This window comes from Lottia gigantea (assembly GCF_000327385.1).
Source record: "Lottia gigantea unplaced genomic scaffold LOTGIsca_52, whole genome shotgun sequence".
NCBI classification, from domain to species: Eukaryota; Metazoa; Mollusca; class Gastropoda; family Lottiidae; genus Lottia; species Lottia gigantea.
The window spans coordinates 172804-193314 of record NW_008709781.1 but is presented as its reverse complement, the minus strand read 5'-3'; the positions used below and the strand labels follow the sequence as shown (position 1 = coordinate 193314).

Genomic DNA, 20511 nt, shown 5'->3' with positions numbered 1-20511 from the left:
CCATATTTGAAATTGAGATCTCATCAATTTATACATGCATACCAAGTTTCATCGAGATCAGATAAAAACTGCACCCTGTATCATGACGACAAGCCAAATTCGAAGTGTTTTTACTAAGTCAAGGGCAATAACTCCAAATTTGTCCCAAATCTCATCCATATATACATGCATACCAAGTTTCATCAAGATCGGATAAAAATTTTAGCTTTATCATGCATACAGGCCAAATTCAGAAATTTACTTAGTTAAGGGCAATAACTTTGAAACCTTTCATCCGATTATTACCAATTTCGAACTTGACCGAGATCTTATCAATATATACATGCATACCAAGTTTCATCCAGATCAGATTAATGCTGTAGCCTCTATCGTAGATACAAGAAATGCGACGGCAATATAGCTCCATATTTCGATGTGGGTGTATAAAAAAGGAAACATTGCACCAACACACACCAAAAGACTGTATATTGATTGGAAGCAAAGGCTACACTCACCCATATGAGATTTGGTAAGATTGATGTACATCAAATGTTCTTGATGAGAGTTCAACAGTAGCTGATGTTGCAGTAATATCCTCAAACCGCACCCTTTGAATTTTCTTATTTCTATCTATAATATGCAATAAATCAAAATATAAAGTCACCATTTTCAGAAATTTAAACATTTATTTTAATGGATGGCACTATTTTCTGTTTATTTCTGATTGGATGTATCTAACTTTTCATTTGTTTATATATCAACAAACCTCATTCACAAAAGTAATTTTATTCCTGAAGGCTGAAAGGGTATGATTATAAATAGAAAGCTTTTAAGGATATAAAAGTTACCTCCACATCTTTCAACACCTTCATCACTATCATCTTGACAATCGCTATCACCATCACATAGATACGCCCATTCTAGACAGTCATTGATACATTGAAATGTGTATATTGTATTACACTGATTAGAGGCTGAAATAAAAGATAACACCATCACATAGATACGCCCATACTAGACAGTGCTAGTTCAACTAGAAACACAGAAAATTCACGATTCTCAAGAAATACTTGAAATTATGTCTTTATCAATTAACAATTGCATCAATTAACTTACAATTTGTTGTAGAGCCTGAACACCCCATTTCATCTGATCCATCAGAACATTGTTTGATCTTATCACATACTTGATCCTTTCTAATACAGCCTTCACTGTATAGACATTTAAAATCTTCACTGGATTGACAGATTTCTGTAACAAATATATACACAAAGATTTCATACCAGTGTCAAATATCATATTGATGCAGAACATTTTAAAGCTTATATAACGCTAACCGAGCAACACAATTGGCTGTGATGTTTGCTATTTCATTTGAAATTAAAAACACCTCCTGATTAATCACATACGTCATAAGACTTCCTCTTAGAAATTGTCTACAATAGTATGCTTTTATCCACAGTCATTTATGAGCTTAGTAAGATGAAAAGTTCTTGTCAAAACTTAGTCATGAGGTTTACTTCAGCTGTATACAACAGCTGATTAGGCTCAAGGCTCATAAAACTATGTCATCATGGTACCATCTGTTAAAAAGCCAAGAGCGCTTCCAATAAGTAACAAACAAGTTTATAAACTTACGGGTGCAGTTTTCCTCATCTTCACCATTATGACAATCATTATCACTATCGCAAACCCAGGCATCCCAAATACACTGTCTATTCTCACTTGATGATTTATAACAATGAAATTGTTCTGGTAAACATACAGGTCGATCAGCTTAATTGAAATGAAAAAAAATACCTTGAAGTAATGATGTATGTCCATTTACTTCAATAAATGTTTAAACAGTAAATTATAATGAACTGGCAATTTTCATTTTGATTATGAACCAAACATGGCTGAAAAATGCAGTCAAATCAACTGACTTGAACATTGGAACAGTTTTTTTGGGCTTTGTAAATTGTCATCTACATGTGCTCTAAATCACTGATTGATTATATACATGATAATTAATGAAAAATGGATGAAACCAAATACTTTTTATTGGTCTAGACAAAGACAAATCTAGAATTCAAACAGAAACGAAACGGTACCCATTTACCACCGCCAGTGCTTCTGAAAGTTGGCCAAGTGTCTGCTTTAATTATATACTTAATTTCATTTACCACAAGAGCCTGTTTCATCTGAATTATCACCACATTCATTAACACCATTACAGACTTGTGATTTATGTATACATCTACCATTGTTACATCTATGATCATTGGGTGAACAGGCTGGGCCACTGGTTGTTGATGTATAATCTATTATACCTAGAGCACACAATCAGATATAAAAATACCTCACAATAAAACTTCATGCTGAACAAAGAATAATAATTTTATTATCAAACATCATCATCATTACTTCCCTCTACCACTGGGTTGAAATATTGTCTTTAATGTGAGCATAGAATTGTTATGGTGACACCAATTATACACACTACTAAACAATATCTACTAGTGAATCATATAGACAGGGAGGACACCGACTCTATACTGACTCAAATATTAATAATCCATATACATGTGCCCTTACAATGTTTATAGTTATGACTTTAACAAGAATTGCTTTGTTGGATTGTCTTACCAAGTAAATAACCTCCATGAATAGAGTTATGGTAAATTAACTTGTAAATGACAGACATAAATTGATTTTAACACATACCACAGTCAGATTCATCTGAATTATCACCACAATCATTGATACCATTACAGATATATCTCCATGATACACAGAAGTGATTATGACAAGTAAACTGGTTACACGGTCTAGGAGTGGTAGGTGATGCTGTTGTTGTTGTGTTGCTGGCTAAAATTTTCACACCAAATAAATATAATAGGAATACATGTACTTGATTATGATATTAATATTTGAAGATAAATGGAAAAACCCACTCAATCAAAATCTCAAAATAGAATTTTTATGATTCCTGTAGATCTTTTTCAAATCTACATTTAAATTTAAATGAGCACAAAGCGCATAGCAACAAGCGGCTGTTCAAACAATATTCACAGAAATTGTGATGTAGAGGGTTTTGAATAAAAGAAAACTGGCTCAGTGTGATACAGTATACTTACAAGACTACCTATATGTCACCAGCTTGGCAAAGTTTCCCTCATTGTACACAAATACCTAACAAAAAAGCAACTTACAGCATCCTACTTCATCACTTCCATCTTTACAGTCTTCATCACCATCACATCTCCATGTATTAAAGATACACTGTGTATCATTGGTACATTTAAACCTCCAGGGTGAACAGGTATAGGCATCACAATCCTCTTCATCACTACTGTCATCACAATCTATATGACCATCACACTGTCTATTAACACCAATACATTGTCCATCTTTAACACAGCTAAACTCCCATGATCTACATGAACCTGGTGATTAGGAAAACATTCTTATTCAAATATAATAATATTAAAATTTCTAGCAAAACACTGTTAATTTTTATTTCATGATTATTGATTACTACAATTCACAGTAAAGATTAGTCCTTTGTTTAAATATATAGTCATACATAAATAACAAGAATTTTTCAACAAGATATAACAACTCCTCCAGAAAACAAAATTCCACAAATCATTTGTATTATGCAGAAAAGGAGTATAAGTAAAATTAGGATTGTAAAGTATTTTTTTGGCATTTGCATCATCCCTTTTTAAGTCGAAAAATATTGAAATGCCATAAACATCATAAACAAGTCAGATGATATCCTTACTGTTTCTGTTGAATGCTTGAATCTTAATCTTAATAGGATGAAAAATAAATACGAAGAGCCAAATGAAACAAATAACATCATTTTGAGGTAAGAAATGAAACAAAAAACATCATTTTGAGGTAAGAAATGAAACAAATAACATCATTTTGAGGTAAGAAATGAAACAAATAACATCATTTTGAGGTAAGAAATGAAACAAATAACATCATTTTGAGGTAAGAAATGAAACCAATAACATCATTTTGAGGTAAGAAATGAAACCAATAACATCATATTGAGGTAAGAAATGAAACAAATAACATCATTTTGAGGTAAGAAATGAAACCAATAAAGATGTACCATATTGCTTACTTGTGTAGTTGCAAGCTCTTTCATCAGATTTATCTGTACAATCATCATCAAAATCACACTTCCATGCAGAAGCTATACATTTCTTATTATCACATTGAAACTGGTTAGGATCACAAGTAGGATATTCTACAATATAGATAAAGGCCAAGTTGGTCAAAATGTTATCCACACATTATTATATGGAGATGAAGTAAAGAAGAATGTTCAAAAGAATAATAACACTCATATTAAGTTTGACACAGCTATATATCATACTTTGAGAGGCATGCAATTTTGGTACCACATATACTGGTTAAAAAACCTATCAAGACAAAATAGCCTTACAATACATCATGATTGAAACAAACTATTATAAGGGAATCTCCAGAGATCTTCTGCTATTGAACTGAATCAACAATCAGAATTTGAAATCTGTTTTAATCCAAGAATTCCATTCTATGATAAATCTTTGAAAGAAGTCGCAATAAAAGGAGTAATATCAGCATATGAAATGAAAAACCAAGTCAGTTTAATGCGTTACTCATGATGCAGAAATCATTTGGTTTCTTTTGTTAGATTATGCATTCTAGTAAAACTGACATTATTTTCTCTTACCACAATTGTGCTCGTCTGAGCCATCACCACAGTCATTATCAAAGTCACATTGCCACTGGCTTGGTATACATTTTCCAGTTTTACAGGTAAATTGATTAGAATCACACGTGGAATAAGCTGTAATAGTTATAAAATTAAATAAAGAAGAGGCCTCATGGACTCAAAACTCTTCAGAAACATGACTCAATTAGGTCAAAACTCTTCAGAGACATGACTCAATTAGGTTAAAAGTCTTCAGAGACATGACACAATAAGGTTAAAACTCTTCAGAGACATGACTCAATTAGGTCAAAAGTCTTCAGAAACATGACTCAATTAGGTTAAAAGTCTTCAGAGACATGACACAATTAGGTCAAAACTCTTCAGAGACATGACTCAATTAGGTTAAAAGTCTTCAGAAACATGCCCCAATAATCTCAAAAACTTTCAGAGACTTGATTCAATTAGCTCAAAAGTCTTCAGAGACATGACACAATTAGCTCAAAACTCTTCAGAAACATGACTCAATTAGGTTAAAAGTCTTCAGAAACATGACCTAATTAGCTCAAAACTCTTCATAGACTTGATTCAATTAGCCCAAAACTCTTCAGAGACATGACTCAATTAGGTCAAAAGTCTTCAGAAACATGACCTAATTAGCTCAAAACTCTTCATAGACTTGATTCAATTAGCTCAAAACTCTTCAGAGACATGACTCAATTAGGTCAAAAGTCTTCAGAAACATGACCTCAATTAGGTCAAAACTCTTCAGAAACATGACCCAATTAGCTCAAAACTCTTCAGAGACTTGACTCAATTAGCCCAAAACTCTTCAGAGACATGACTCAATTAGGTCAAAAGTCTTCAGAGACATGACACAATTAGCTCAAAACTCTTCAGAAACATGACTCAATTAGGTTAAAAGTCTTCAGAAACATGCCCCAATAATCTCAAAACTTTCAGAGACTTGATTCAATTAGCCCAAAACTCTTCAGAGACATGACTCAATTAGGTCAAAAGTCTTCAGAAACATGACCCAATTAGCTCAAAACTCTTCAGAGACTTGATTCAATTAGCTCAAAACTCTTCAGAGACATGACTCAATTAGGTCAAAAGTCTTCAGAAACATGACCCAATTAGCTCAAAACTCTTCAGAGGCATGACTCAATTAGGTCAAAAGTCTTCAGAAACATGACCCAATTAGCTCAAAACTCTTCAGAGGCATGACTCAATTAGGTCAAAAGTCTTCAGAAACATGACCCAATTAGCTCAAAACTCTTCAGAGACTTGACCCAATTAGCTCAAAACTCTTCAGAGACATGACTCAATTAGGTCAAAAGTCTTCAGAAACATGACCCAATTAGCTCAAAACTCTTCAGAGGCATGACTCAATTAGGTCAAAAGTCTTCAGAAACATGACTCAATTAGCTCAAAACTCTTCAGAGACATGACTCAATTAGGTCAAAAGTCTTCAGAGACATGACACAATTAGGTCAAAACTCTTCAGAAACATGACTCAATTAGGTTAAAAGTCTTCAGAAACATGCCCCAATAATCTCAAAACTTTCAGAGACTTGATTCAATTAGCCCAAAACTCTTCAGAGACATGACTCAATTAGGTCAAAAGTCTTCACAAACATGACCCAATTAGCTCAAAACTCTTCAGAAACTTGATTCAATTAGCTCAAAACTCTTCAGAGACATGACTCAATTAGGTCAAAAGTCTTCAGAAACATGACCCAATTAGCTCAAAACTCTTCAGAGACTTGATTCAATTAGGTCAAAACTCTTCAGAGACATGACTCAATTAGGTCAAAACTCTTCAGAGACATGACTCAATTAGGTTAAAAGTCTTCAGAGACATGACACAATAAGGTTAAAACTCTTCAGAGACATGACTCAATTAGGTCAAAAGTCTTCAGAAACATGACACAATTAGGTTAAAAGTCTTCAGAGACATGACACAATAAGGTTAAAACTCTTCAGAGACATGACTCAATTAGGTTAAAAATCTTCAGAGACATGACACAATAAGGTTAAAACTCTTCAGAGACATGACTCAATTAGGTCAAAAGTCTTCAGAAACATGACCCAATTAGCTCAAAACTCTTCAGAGACATGACTCAATTAGGTCAAAAGTCTTCAGAAACATGACCCAATAAGCTCAAAACTCTTCAGAGACATGACTCAATTAAGTCAAAAGTCTTCAGAAACATGACCCCATTAGCTCAAAACTCTTCAGAGACATGACTCAATTAGGTCAAAAGTCTTCACAAACATGACCCAATTAGCTCAAAACTCTTCAGAGACTTGATTCAATTAGCTCAAAACTCTTCAGAGACATGACTCAATTAGGTCAAAAGTCTTCAGAAACATGACCCAATTAGCTCAAAACTCTTCAGAGACATGACTCAATTAGGTCAAAAGTCTTCAGAAACATGCCCCAATAATCTCAAAACTTTCAGAGACTTGATTCAATTAGCTCAAAACTCTTCAGAGACATGACTCAATTAGGTCAAAAGTCTTCAGAGACATGACACAATTAGGTCAAAAGTCTTCAGAAACATGCCCCAATCATCTCAAAACTTTCAGAGACTTGATTCAATTAGCTCAAAACTCTTCAGAAACATGACACAATTAGCTCAAAACTCTTCAGAGACATGACTCAATTAGGTCAAAAGTCTTCAGAAACATGACCCAATTAGCTCAAAACTCTTCAGAGACTTGATTCAATTAGCTCAAAACTCTTCAGAGACTTGATTCAATTAGCTCAAAACTCTTCAGAGACATGACTCAATTAGGTCAAAAGTCTTCAGAGACATGACCCAATTAGCTTAAAACTCTTCAGAGACTTGACTCAATTAGGTCAAAACTCTTCAGAGACATGACACAATTAGGTCAAAACTCTTCAGAGACATGCCCCAATAATCTCAAAACTTTCAGATCAGAAACAAGACCAAATTAGTTCAAACCTCTTCAGACACCTGACTCAATCAAATGACGAATCTCAACCCCCTCCCAAGATGTGACTCATTAAGCATAAATTCAATAAAACAAGACTCAAAACCCATAGAGGCATATATGGCTCAAAAACAATAAAGATACGACTTATGAACTTACCGCAATTAAGTTCATCAGACCCATCATTACAATCATTATCATGGTCACATTCCCAAGTTAACGGCATACATTCACCACTCGCACAATGGAATCTATCACTGGAACATGTGGTACCTGAAACACCAAGAATACACTTAGTTTCTCTATAGATTAGACCCATACATTGAATAGTGATCAACTAATTGCAGAATCAATGGCAAAAAATCAGGGTTTAGGAAAAATGTTCAGTAGATATAGTGAAAATTGTAAAGTGATCAACAGAAATATGGACAAACAAAAATAACAGGAAAAACACATTTAAGACAAGCTAAACAGTTGATTTTCAAAACAATACTATACCACTGCTATAGAACTTGCAGCAGTGTGAAAACTTTGTAGGACAATTAACTTAAAAATCTTCAAACAAATATTAAAAACTTACTATTAGTGGACATTTCACAGATACCGTTTAACATAGTTTCACCAGGTCCACAACGACAGTTCTCATCCCCTGTAGCAGTATTAATAGTATGTTGAAAATCATCTCCACATTTACATGTTCTATTCTGTGTACCTTGAACAGTATGATGTGGTCTGGGTAGACACAGTTGAGAACATTGAGGATGACCAGGATTACAAGCTCCATTAGCTAAAAATTAAAGATATTTAAAATGTGACCAATTAGAATTCAACTAAATCAAATTGACTGTTGTGTATTTCTTAATAGTATTTTACTAAGATAATAAAATAGAGATCTCTGCAGCTTTTTCTTCATTTGCACATTGAATTGCATGACATTTCCCAACTTGATTAGAAGAATACCAGAGTATTGACATGACCTCACTGAGCACTGAATGTTGTAGATAGCAAAACTGAGACAAGACATGTAGGAAAAAAATGTATTTCATTATCTTAGTATAGTCTGATTAAGTAATACAAAACCGTCAATTTGATTCAGTTGAGCACAGCTCTAGCACAATCTGAATGGAGAGGTCAGTGTGAAAAAACCATATTCTAATAGCAATGAAATAATTTAAAGCCAACAAGGACAAAGTTCAACTGTATATTGTCTGTGGTTAATAAGAAGTTTTTGTTTTGTTTACCTTGTTGTGATGTATGAGAGATAACCCTCAGATCTGTTACACCTTTCAGCATGGATTCCACTGTTTCTATTCCTAATCCTGACTCTTTATTAGCTACTAATATAGCATCTCTACCCCAATCAGACCAATACATCTCATTCTATAATTATATACGGCAATGGTCTAATGAAGGTATAATTGGCTAAAATACTATAATGTGAGTACCTACTAGAACTAATCATCATGATTCCTTTAGTTTTGCTGAAAAAGTACTCTTTACATTACATCCAATACCCCTAAATTGAAATTAATTCAGTAAGTAAGGGTTTGTTAAATCCACATGAGAACAAGCATACCTTATATACACCAATAGAGTATGGATGTAGTAGATTATCAGTACCATGAACCAATACTTTACGATTATTACCGCTTAGATCAGCTGACATTATAACTATTTTATTACTATCAGTCCAGAATAATCTCTCTAATTCTATATCTACAGTTAATCCAGTAGGCCGTTCTATATCACTACCATTGACAATAGTCTTAATAGAACCATTGTTACCATCCATCCAGGAACTACATATTCTGGGATTATCTGCTGACCAATCTGCCCAGTACATGAAACTAAAATGGAATGAATAGTTAATATGGCTGTAGAAAGGTCCATCATGCAAATTCCTAGCCCTATCAACAAGCCAATATCAACTGTTTATGATTTCTGTGTATCAAATATGATTAATTACCAATCCTATTACATTAGCATTTCTATATGTCCAAGCATCTGAAATATGTAAAGTTCTTGATGCACACAGGATCTTGTATTACTGTAACATACAACTATATAGACACTCTTTCAACCCATATCATGGACAGGGAAACCAGTATACTATATTCACATATTCCGTGATCATTCCCCGATATCAGACCTTACATACATGCAGATTTATCAAATCATTATCAAGAAAATAAAAATATATGATAAAACTATGTTATATAAAATCATACCCATAATGTGGATTTAAAGTGATTGAACGAGGAATTTCTAGATGAGTAGAATCAATCAAAAGTCTCCTCCATTTTCCATCTTTACTGGCAACCTCAATTTTTTTAGCTTCACCATCTACCCAATAGATAGTTTTAGCTGTCCAATCATAGGCTAAACCATTAATACTTCTAATATTATTGTCTATAAGATCAGTTATATTTCTACTGTCACTTTCTCCCATGCACAGTTTCTGAAATAAAGAAAAATAATATATTTTACTAAAGTACTATAAATAAACCAATCCATCAAAATTGAAATGTAGTGTTCCAAAATGTTCGGATTCCAGTATGGTTTACAATATCAGTCTTGTATCATCAGTATTACATTATCAGATTTATAGCATAAATTCATTGACAAAGTAGGATAGAAAGTGAGCTCATGATACAAAAATGTTTTTGGATATAATTTTTGGGATATAAAAAATGTTTTTTGGATATAATTTTTGGGATATAATTTTGGGGATATAAAAAATGTTTTTTGGATATAATTTTTGGGATATAAAAAATGTTTTTTGGATATAATTTTTCGGATATAAAAAATGTTTTTTGGATATAATTTTGGGGATATAAAATTTTTTGGGGGTATAAAAAATCATCTGCAGAACAGCTAATTTATTAGCAAGACAATTTTCCAAAGCAGAAATTGAGACATTTGAGTAAAGTAAGCAAATTCCATAAACAGGAGAAAGAATAAAACAACAAATATATTCCACAGCATGAAAATCATGATTATAACTCATCTGCCAATAAGTGCAATTAGTTACCTTAATCTTTCGATCAACATTATCTGCCCAAAATACACAATTATGTTGATAGTCAAAATCTACAACTGTGACATCTGTTAAGCCAGTGTTAACTAAGATTTCATTATTATTATTATCTAGATCTATTCTTCCTATTGTACTACCAGTAGTATATAATATAAACTCTCTTCTCTCTGAAATATAATACACTAGAAATTCTCTAGTTTCATGTTTTTTTGATAAAGTTTGTAGTTTTTGGCAGAGTTTTAAGCACATGATAGCTACCAATGTATTGAAAAACTGTTATTTTGCATTTCAGGTTTGGATCTATAGCACTTTATTTTCTATTTACTGTAGGCTGAGTTGAGTATATCAATAATTGATAGTATATTACCTTGAATAGGACAAGAGTATATTAAAGGAGCATATTTATGTTCATCTCCACCTTTACATGTGTCACCTGCTACTTTACGATATCTAAAAATAAGATAAAAATTCAATACAGAGAGCTAAAATAATTAAAACCTAGCAAAATTAACTAGATTAAGACAAGCAATCTCAAGGCAATACCTTATTAACTGGTTAATATCCATTATTTTTTTTTTTTTTGATACGGTTCCAAAATTGGCTAATTTGAATGATTCACAATACGAGAAGCTTTGACCTCTTGAATAAGGCTCAAAAGACTAGGAAATGAAATGAAATGAATGGAATTTTATGTCCTACTTTTCTGCACCATGTGGGCTAATGAAGACGGGCAACGCCATGCAGGGAGCGATGAGGGAAATTTTGCCAAGACAGCGGCATTAGCCTGCTCTATTTAGATCTTTAACGTGCACAGCCTGTAGCACACAGGGCCTCGGTTTATTGTTCCATCCGAACGACTAGATGTCAGCCCCTCTTACCTGCATCACTGACAGGGGGAAACCAGGTTGAAAAATCCAAAGGTATTATCTCGACCTATGCCGGGATTGAACCCTGGACCTTCAGGTTAGCAAGCAAGCGTCTAACTCACTGAGCCACCGCGGCTCCCTCAAAAGACTAGGCCTTTCAAGATGGAATCCCAAGGCACAATGTGTATTTATGTTAAGATGGAGATCAGGATCTCCAGGCTAAAAAAGAAATGGTCTAACTCTTACCCTCTAGTATAAGGATAAAAAGTACCCTCAGGACAATTTTGAGGTATTTTATGAATTTGGCCAGCCGGTACATCTGGATCTGTTTTACACATCAAATTCATATCTTTAAATCCATAATCACTGAAAGGTAATAATTCTATCATTCCAATATGTCACCAAAACCAAGAATTCTCTTTAAATAATTCTAAGTGAACCTTATACATTGGTCTAAATCATGCCTGATTTTGACAAAATATCAAACAAGAGAGTTCGTAAGCACAATCGTGTAATTGTTCTGTCGCACATACAACAAACTGGAAACATGTCAGTTTCTGTTACAGTTATTTAATTCTGGAGCTAATCAAGTTTTAAAGCTTATGATGTAACCAATTTGAATAAACTTCCAGAATGACTGACAGTGGCGCACATCTCAGAAATTACGTTTTCTCACAACGACAGTAGGTTTGGTAACAAAGACTAAATTCGAACGTGTTTAATAAACAACCTCCCTGAATTTGCATGAAAAAAGTTTCAGAAAAAATCTTACCATTCAAAATCATCTCTGGTACAAGAACAATTCCTTTCAGTTTGTTGTCTAACATAACTCTTACCATTAAAACATGGTGCATGAGCTATTCGTCTTTCAAATTCTATCTTTTTACCCAATAAACATCCATGATCTGGGGTTTCCATAGGTAGAGACCAGATTTTATAATCATCTTTAGTACAGTTAACACCTACCAAAAAATTAAAGATATTATTATCTAGATATTAAGGATGGTGAGCGACCATAAATCATTTTTAAGCCAAAATCTGGATTTGTGTAAAATAAAAACCGCATTCATAATGACTTGAACATTCATCATCTATAAAGGATCCATATAGTGCCACAAAAAAAAGTTATATTATTTTGATTTTAGACTAAATAAAACTATGCACAAAAATGAGCTGTCAATGGGGGAAAAAAATACGAATTTTCTTTAAAATACTGATAATTTTCGTTTACCAATGGTATGACTTTAAAATATGTCATCTACTTACGGAACACTGATCTCAGATCTACTTGTACAATAAGCCAGCTATGTTTTTCTAGATAGGAACCATATACTGAGAATATAGTGGTTGTCTCTCCTGGCTCTGTTAATAAACCATAGATTCTTATCTTTGTATCATCTTTCATAAATTTATAAGACTGCCATGTTTCACCTTCATTGGTGGAATAACTGAAAAATGACATTTTATTAGTCTAATTACCAACATTAATCCACGATTGGTTACGGAATATTGTGGTACTTCTAATATCTGATCAGGGCTTACTGTACTTTCTAAAGCTGATTAGTAATGGAATATTGTTGTACTATATCTGCGAGTAATAGAAGTAACAAGAATTTTGTTCTGATTAGTTATGGAATATTCATTGTAGCTGCTATATATATCTGACAAGCAAAAACTTGTTAGTTACAAAACATTATGGTACTTAACAGATCTAATCTGTTAGAGAATGTTATTTTACTAACATCTGATCAGTTATTTAATATTGTTGTACATTTACAAGATCTGATACTTGTTGCACTTACCAGATCTGATTAGTTATGGAATATTGATTACTTACACAATCATGTTCGTTAGGGAATATATTTACTACTGTATCTGATATATAATGGAATGCTTTTGTACTAACAAATTTTGATTAGTTATGAAATATAGTTGTAAAAAATAGTTCCAATTAGTTATGTAATATAGGTTTACTTACAAAATCTGATTAGTTGTGGAACATTGTTGAAATCACAAGATCTGATTAGTTACAGAATATAGTTATTCTTAACAAGATCGAATCAGTTATGGAATATAGTTGTGCTTACAAGATCTGATAGTGATTGATGGACTTACATGATCACTTACAAAATCTACTTCATTAGGGAATATTTTTACTACTATATCTGACATATAATGGAATGTTTTGTACTAACAAAATCTGATTAGTTATGGAATATAGTTGGACTTACAAAATCTGATTAGTTATGGAATATAGTTGGACTTACGAAATCTGATTAGTTATGGAATATAGTTGTACTTACTAGATCTGATTAGTTATATATTGTTGTTGTACTTACAGAATCTGATTTGTTATGGAATGTTTCTGTACTTACAAGATCTGATTAGTTATGGAATATTGTTGTATTTACAAGATCTGATTATTTATGGAATATTGTTGTATTTACAAGATCTGATAACTTGTGGAATATTTTTGTATTTACAAGATCTGATAAGTTATAAAATATTGATGCACTTACAAGATCTGATAAGTTATAAAATATTGATGCACTTACAAGATCTGATAAGTTATGGAATATTGTTGTACTTACAAGATCTGATAAGTTATGGAATATTGATGGACTTACAAGATCTGATAAGTTATGGAATATTGATGCACTTACAAGATCTGATAAGTTATGGAATATTGTTGTACTTACAAGATCTAATAAGTTATAAAATATTGATGTACTTACAAGATGTGATAAGTTATGGAATATTTTTGTACTTACAAGATCTAATCAGTTATAAAATATTGATGTACTTACAAGATCTGGTTAGTTATGGAATATTGTTGAATAGCCACCAGTAGTCCTCCGTGATCACCAAGTGTATACATATATAACCCATCTAATACCTTTAAAATAAAATACAACTGTATTATTTCTTATGAAAAGGTTGCAACTCTGTCAGGTAACAATAAGGCACCCTCAATAATTCCAGTCGACCCAGCTGTATATGGGTACGGATAATCTGGGTAAGATCAATGTCAACAGGTTTGGTCAAGGATCAGTGAACCTAGCTTGTTATCCTTGTAAAACATAGTTGTTTCTTTTTCTTTTTTTCAATCAATTTCTGAACTTCGCACAATAATTTCTCAATTATTTAAAAGATTGATATTTAGTTAAGAAATGGAAAAAAGGTAATCTTTACATCCAAAAGGTGTCTGACTTTCAGCTGAAATGACAATAACTTGCAGTAAATTTTGAAAATTTTTTTTTGATACCTTCAAAATCAACTCAGATTTGATGCATATATACGTTTTCAAAATATACGTTTACCTACCTGATGCCATGACACACCAGCATTGGAAGTGACAAATATATCAGGTACTCCTTTGAGACTGGCACCAATAACACCAGCAGCTAGGATGAGACCAGGTGCTGACTGATGAGATGTGATAGGTGAGGAACTGGTTTTAGAATATAGATGATGATATTGCTGTGTCAGATGTAAGGAACAGCGATTGGACTGAAAATAAGACATACGGTACATAATCATGATTTGTGTAACAGGAATTATTCCAAACCATAACACTTGTCAAGAAATCTTTTGTTGATAGCTTTATTACTGAAGCAATATTGGTTCAATATGACATAAATTTAATTCCAACTAATTGATTTCATCAGGAGTGGTGCACATTTTTTAGTGACAGAGGTTTTACCAAGATTCTCTGAACGGTTAAAGAGGATGCACACTATATTTTTGTAAGTATATAGTATAAGACTTATTAACAATAAATATATCTTCTATTTAATTCAATCACATAACATGTTAGAGATTACCATATATTTCTGAATATAATGCAACATGGATAATGCCCACCCCTTTTTACCTTCCAGTATATCTTCAAAAATCTCTGTCAACATAAACAATGCGCATTCTCTCCTGGTGAAAAAATTAACAGACACCATATTAGTGACTGGTAATATTGCATATTTCCCAACTTTCACTTATACAAGCTTATTTGTTATTGTATAATAAATCAAGTCTCCAAACGAACATAACATGGAAAAATACAACATAAATAATAAACAAAAGCGTGCTAATAAGATAGTTTAAATGTATAGTTTCAATCAAAATAGATAGAATGTCACTCAAAACAGCCATGCAAATGTGCAAAAAGAGCGATATTGATTCATCTATTAAAAAATAAACAAGCGGTTATGAGAATAAAACTAAATTTATAGAGGGTTCTAAATATTCTTAATGTCATGCATTCAATTGTCTGTTTTTATGAAACAATTTGCAAAAACATTTTGTATTGCCTTCTTTAATCTTTTGATTTGTTCAGTGTAATATGGCCTACTGATTCCTTATCTTTTGGGCTGGCTTGTTAAATGTAAACTCTATTCATTGCAGTTCATTTTATTTCAAGAGTTAAGTAAATGTACTAATACAAACAGTTAACAAAAACAAAACAAACAACATGCTGAGAATTGAATGAAATCAACCAGAACAAAAATCAGTGAAGGAATAAAACAATGAAACTATCCTCAATCAATACCCACCTGTGCATTTACTGATATTTTATCCTTTAAATTAAAAACATTATAACTGTAGATATAGTCTAAAGATATAATTAATTTTCACACAATTTACACCTAATGCACATCCTTGTGATTTTCTGCCATATTTATTGGGGCCTCATTCACAATTATCAGTGTTCCAGTTATCAGAATTGATCTGATTGGTCAGTTTAAATTCAATTCTATTGTTCAACCAGATTACTGTATTTCTTCATATCTGAATTAAGATATTTTGAATAAAATGGCATTTTTATTTGGTAGAAAGTCATTGGATTTATGTTTTACTTTGAATCAGAATCATACATAGCTACTGTACCTTTGAACAGTTGGTAGAAGAACCATCAGGTTTATAAGTTGGAGCTGTTATCAACTCCCATTCACCACCTTTATCATAGGTTATCAATGAAACTTGTTCAGATATATCTGAATCTTTAACTTGTGATGCTATATAAATACCTCTCATACCATTCACTTTATAAATATCAGCAAAGGTATCATTTGTATATTGACTGAAATGCAAATTTTTTTACATTTGACTTTCTGCACCTTACAGATACTCATTATATGTCATTCTTTTAAACTGCTGTGACTGTTCAGTTGTTTACATACTTTCCAGTTTATTTCAATAAATAAAGAACATCCATTTCAAAATTTTATTGTTGCTCAAGTCTAGAAACAATGTTTCAAAATTAATTTCAATTATCTCACCTTATCCATGTGTCCTTATTGGCACCTTTAGGATTATAATAAACAATTCTTTCAAGAGACAGTGAGAATTTCAACCCTTCTACTTCTGATATATATAAATTGGTTAAAGATTCATTATGAGTCACACAAGCCATCACTTGACCCTCTGACGCATCAGCTATAAAAAAATCCTGAAAAAAGACACATAATCAATCTGATACCAATATAAATACATTGTTTCAATTTTTAACAGATGCTATAAAACAATGCATTTGAATCTTTAGACATTCCTTAAACAGAGACTTATTCATAAAATATTTTGTTATAAAGACTTTTCACATTGTCTTATCTTATTGGTCAATGTTTAAAATTAAGTTCAGATTTCGAGAACAAGGCTTAAATAAAGGCTTTGTCTGCTGTAGTCAGAAACAGCCCTGCAGTGTAGTGGCTTAGTATTTTCAATAATAAAAAATAATAGTCAATACAAGTATTTATATAGCACAAATATTCTTGGTAAAACATAAGTAAAACAAGTGATAAATTGCGCTTGATACAAAATTAGATAATTGAAAATTCAGATAATATATAAAACATAATATATTGTACAATACCACAAAAAAGATCAGTTAAAAGCTTGTTTAAAAAGATGGGTTTTAAGATTCTGTTTAAAAGAATCTAATTCAAAATATTTTCTGATAGATATTGGTAATGAATTCCATAAAGCTGGGGCTCTTATTTCAAAGGACCTATTGCCGGTCCTGACACCGAAACCACAACTACCCTTCTTTTTGCACTCAAATCGTTCCATGGAACGCAGGGATTTGCCTAGCACATGCCACTCAATTAGGGAAGACAAATATGACGGTGTAAGATCGTGTAGTGATTTAAATGTCAACAGCAATTTTGTATTCAATCCGATACTTTATTGGCAACCAAAGTAGATCATAAAGCACAGGAGTAATATGTTTAGAGACATTGGTTCTTGTGACAATGTGCACCGCAGTATTTTGCAAAAGCTGTAGACGATTTATTTGATTTCCACTGATAACAGAGTACAATGAATTACAATAATCTAATCGAGAGGTAACCAGGGAGTGAACAAGCTGTTCAGTAGCGAACTTTGTGAGGTATTTACGAATTAAACCAATTCTGCAAAGGTGAAATTGCACCGAAAGACAGACAGTAAATATATTGGCTTTCATAGAGAGCACTGTCAAAAATGATGCCGAAACTCCTGGCCTTGAAATTTCAATAATGTACAGTGGAGTCTCGTTTATCAGCACATTCCCGTTCCCGACAAAATCGCGCGGTTTAACAAAAATCCCCATTGTTGAAACATGCCATTCAATAACTAGAGTTATGTCCCTTCCTATAAGGAAACCTGTTAAGTGTCACATACGCAACACGTGATAGACATGTGTACTTTATACGGCCAATAAGTTGTGAAGAACCCCGATTGTTTATAATTTTCATTTCATTTCACTATCATAGCATGGTAATTACAATTAAACATTCCTTAAAATTAGGATTAGAAGAACTCACAGTGACATGCGACCGGATGATGAATACTATTTACTATAGAATTTGATAATTGGTACCTAATCACAGCCGTGTGGAATTGGAAACCGAATCGTCGGATTAACAGTTACTTTTACATAGTAAATATTCTGTTCCCAGTTGTAGTTCATTGTTTTCATGAGATCAAAAATTTAAAAAGTGCAAATTCACAAAAAAAGTTCCCAAGAATGTTGGATAAGCAAGTTTTGACGCAACGAGACTTATATCATAGTAATAATAGATACTTACAAGGTTTTTATGTGAATATGGAAATTGTGCTGCCTGAAATTCACCTCTTTTATAAGAGACCCACAGTTGTAATGTATTGGCATTATGGGAACCAAATAATCTCTGAAATTAGATAATGGTTCATAGAATTATTCTGATGGAACTATAGAGCACATAAACATGACTGTGTTCATATTCATTTCATAAACAAGCTGGAGAGTCTTGTCTTTATACCAACAGCAAATAATATAATTTTTAATTCGTACTCATGTACCCTGGGGTACAGTCTTCCATATTAGCACCTTTGTCTATCACCAGTCAATAACAAAATGGAGGATTGTCAATATTGACTGGGGAACCTCTTGTGAAAGATTTTTTTAAAAAAATCCCTGTGTATAATGCCCATTAAATACTGTGCATTGTGCACTATACATGCAAATATACGGTTTATGAAAAGGATGAAAAGGAAAGAAAGCACTGGTTGTGTTATCAGAAATCGCCAAGCAGATGACAAATTTCACAAGATAATGGCATCACTGTCACAATACTATTCAAGCCAAATAGTTCTGACAATGACAATTTTCAGGAACCTCCATAGTAGAAGTAATAATGCAGATAAAAGCTACAAGTGCTTATGATCTGTGTACAAATACATAAACCAAATATAAATATTGTCACTTACAACTTTCCTAGTAGCAAATAGATAAGGCCCCTTAACTTCAAAATCTTCTACTCCCTCTAGGACTACAGTTCTTTGCCAGTTATGGTTAAAGTTGACTCCTTGAGTATATTCTTGTTTGATGACAATGTTGTCATCTTTTCTTTCTTCTTCTACGTATACTGTCAGATTATTTTTATCATATGGTGAAACACCCCTGTTATGATAGTATCAATATTCAGTATAAACATTTTAAGTTTTTAGGCCCTGAAGATACTTAGTTTAATTTGACTGTTTTCCAACTGTTAAAGAATCTTAAGAATGCAAGTTCTGAAGTAGATTATGCAGCACGATAAATTAAAATGGAAAATCTCAAAGATGTCACAAGACACAAAATATCTATCACCACAGGAAATAGAGATGGACATGTTGCAATTCCTAAGTCAATGTCTATAAGCTCTATCAATCAAGATGGAAATAAATGACATTACAAAATGTCCGCCGAAAGAGGAAACGCTATATGACCAGTGCAATGCATGGGCTTAGACAGCTTTCTCAGGCTAGGTAAATCTAATATATAAAGGACAATGGCCTCTGACAAAAATTATTGCATAGCATTCAACATACCAAAAGAAGAACTTCACATTAGGTTGTAAAAGATGCCAGGAAAAACCAAAATCAATGGAATAAAATAACTGAAAATATAAGAAAATATAAATAATAGTCCAGAAATTCTAAATGGACTAAAAAGTGACTAACTGCATATTCATTTAGTAAAGACTTTGAATAAATCTAAATTAAAAACAATAAGCTCTTAATGCAAACTCGTGGGATAGATTAGAGTTGGGCGATATGGGATTTTTTGTGTTACACAATATAGACAATTTTTTATAACGATAGGTTAAAATATTGTGATATAGAAAATTTCCGGGAAATAAGCTCTTTCTAATGTTATAAAGAGTCTCATTTATTGTTTCTGCTTGAAGGTATTTTCTATATGTCATCAATAGTTAGATTTTATCCCATGTAATTGCTAGTAAAGCAGAAAATTTGATGACTGTATATCTTTAAAATATAAGCCACCTTTGAGCAAAGCAGATAAACTGAAAAAAACATAAAACTTACTCTTTTCTGGGGATCTTTATCATCAAAGGCCAACAAGGAACTAACAACAGTTGGATGGACATGGATAAATTTAGGTCGGAATGATAGGCCACAAGTTTTATAGAATGTTTTACCAAAATTATGGGTTCGAAATGTACAATTATGGATAATGT

The 20511-nt window shown here is 32.5% G+C and overlaps 1 protein-coding gene across 1 annotated transcript; it reads right to left on the bottom strand.

Moving 5' to 3' along the window:
• Nucleotides 1–750: 750 nt before the first annotated feature.
• Nucleotides 751–20491, bottom strand: LOTGIDRAFT_126149 (hypothetical protein; the record flags this gene model as incomplete). The annotated part of the gene is made up of 24 exons (XM_009062568.1): nt 751–953; nt 1096–1214; nt 1602–1755; nt 3174–3302; nt 4100–4225; nt 4694–4810; nt 7793–7906; nt 8214–8420; nt 8875–9013; nt 9210–9480; nt 9862–10091; nt 10665–10837; nt 11038–11120; nt 11783–11902; nt 12309–12498; nt 12803–12984; nt 14344–14432; nt 14861–15046; nt 16421–16613; nt 16813–16982; nt 18598–18699; nt 19262–19353; nt 19821–19929; nt 20360–20491. Coding segments are annotated over 24 exons (3630 nt in total), but the record flags the coding sequence as incomplete, so codon positions are not given.
• Nucleotides 20492–20511: the final 20 nt, after the last annotated feature.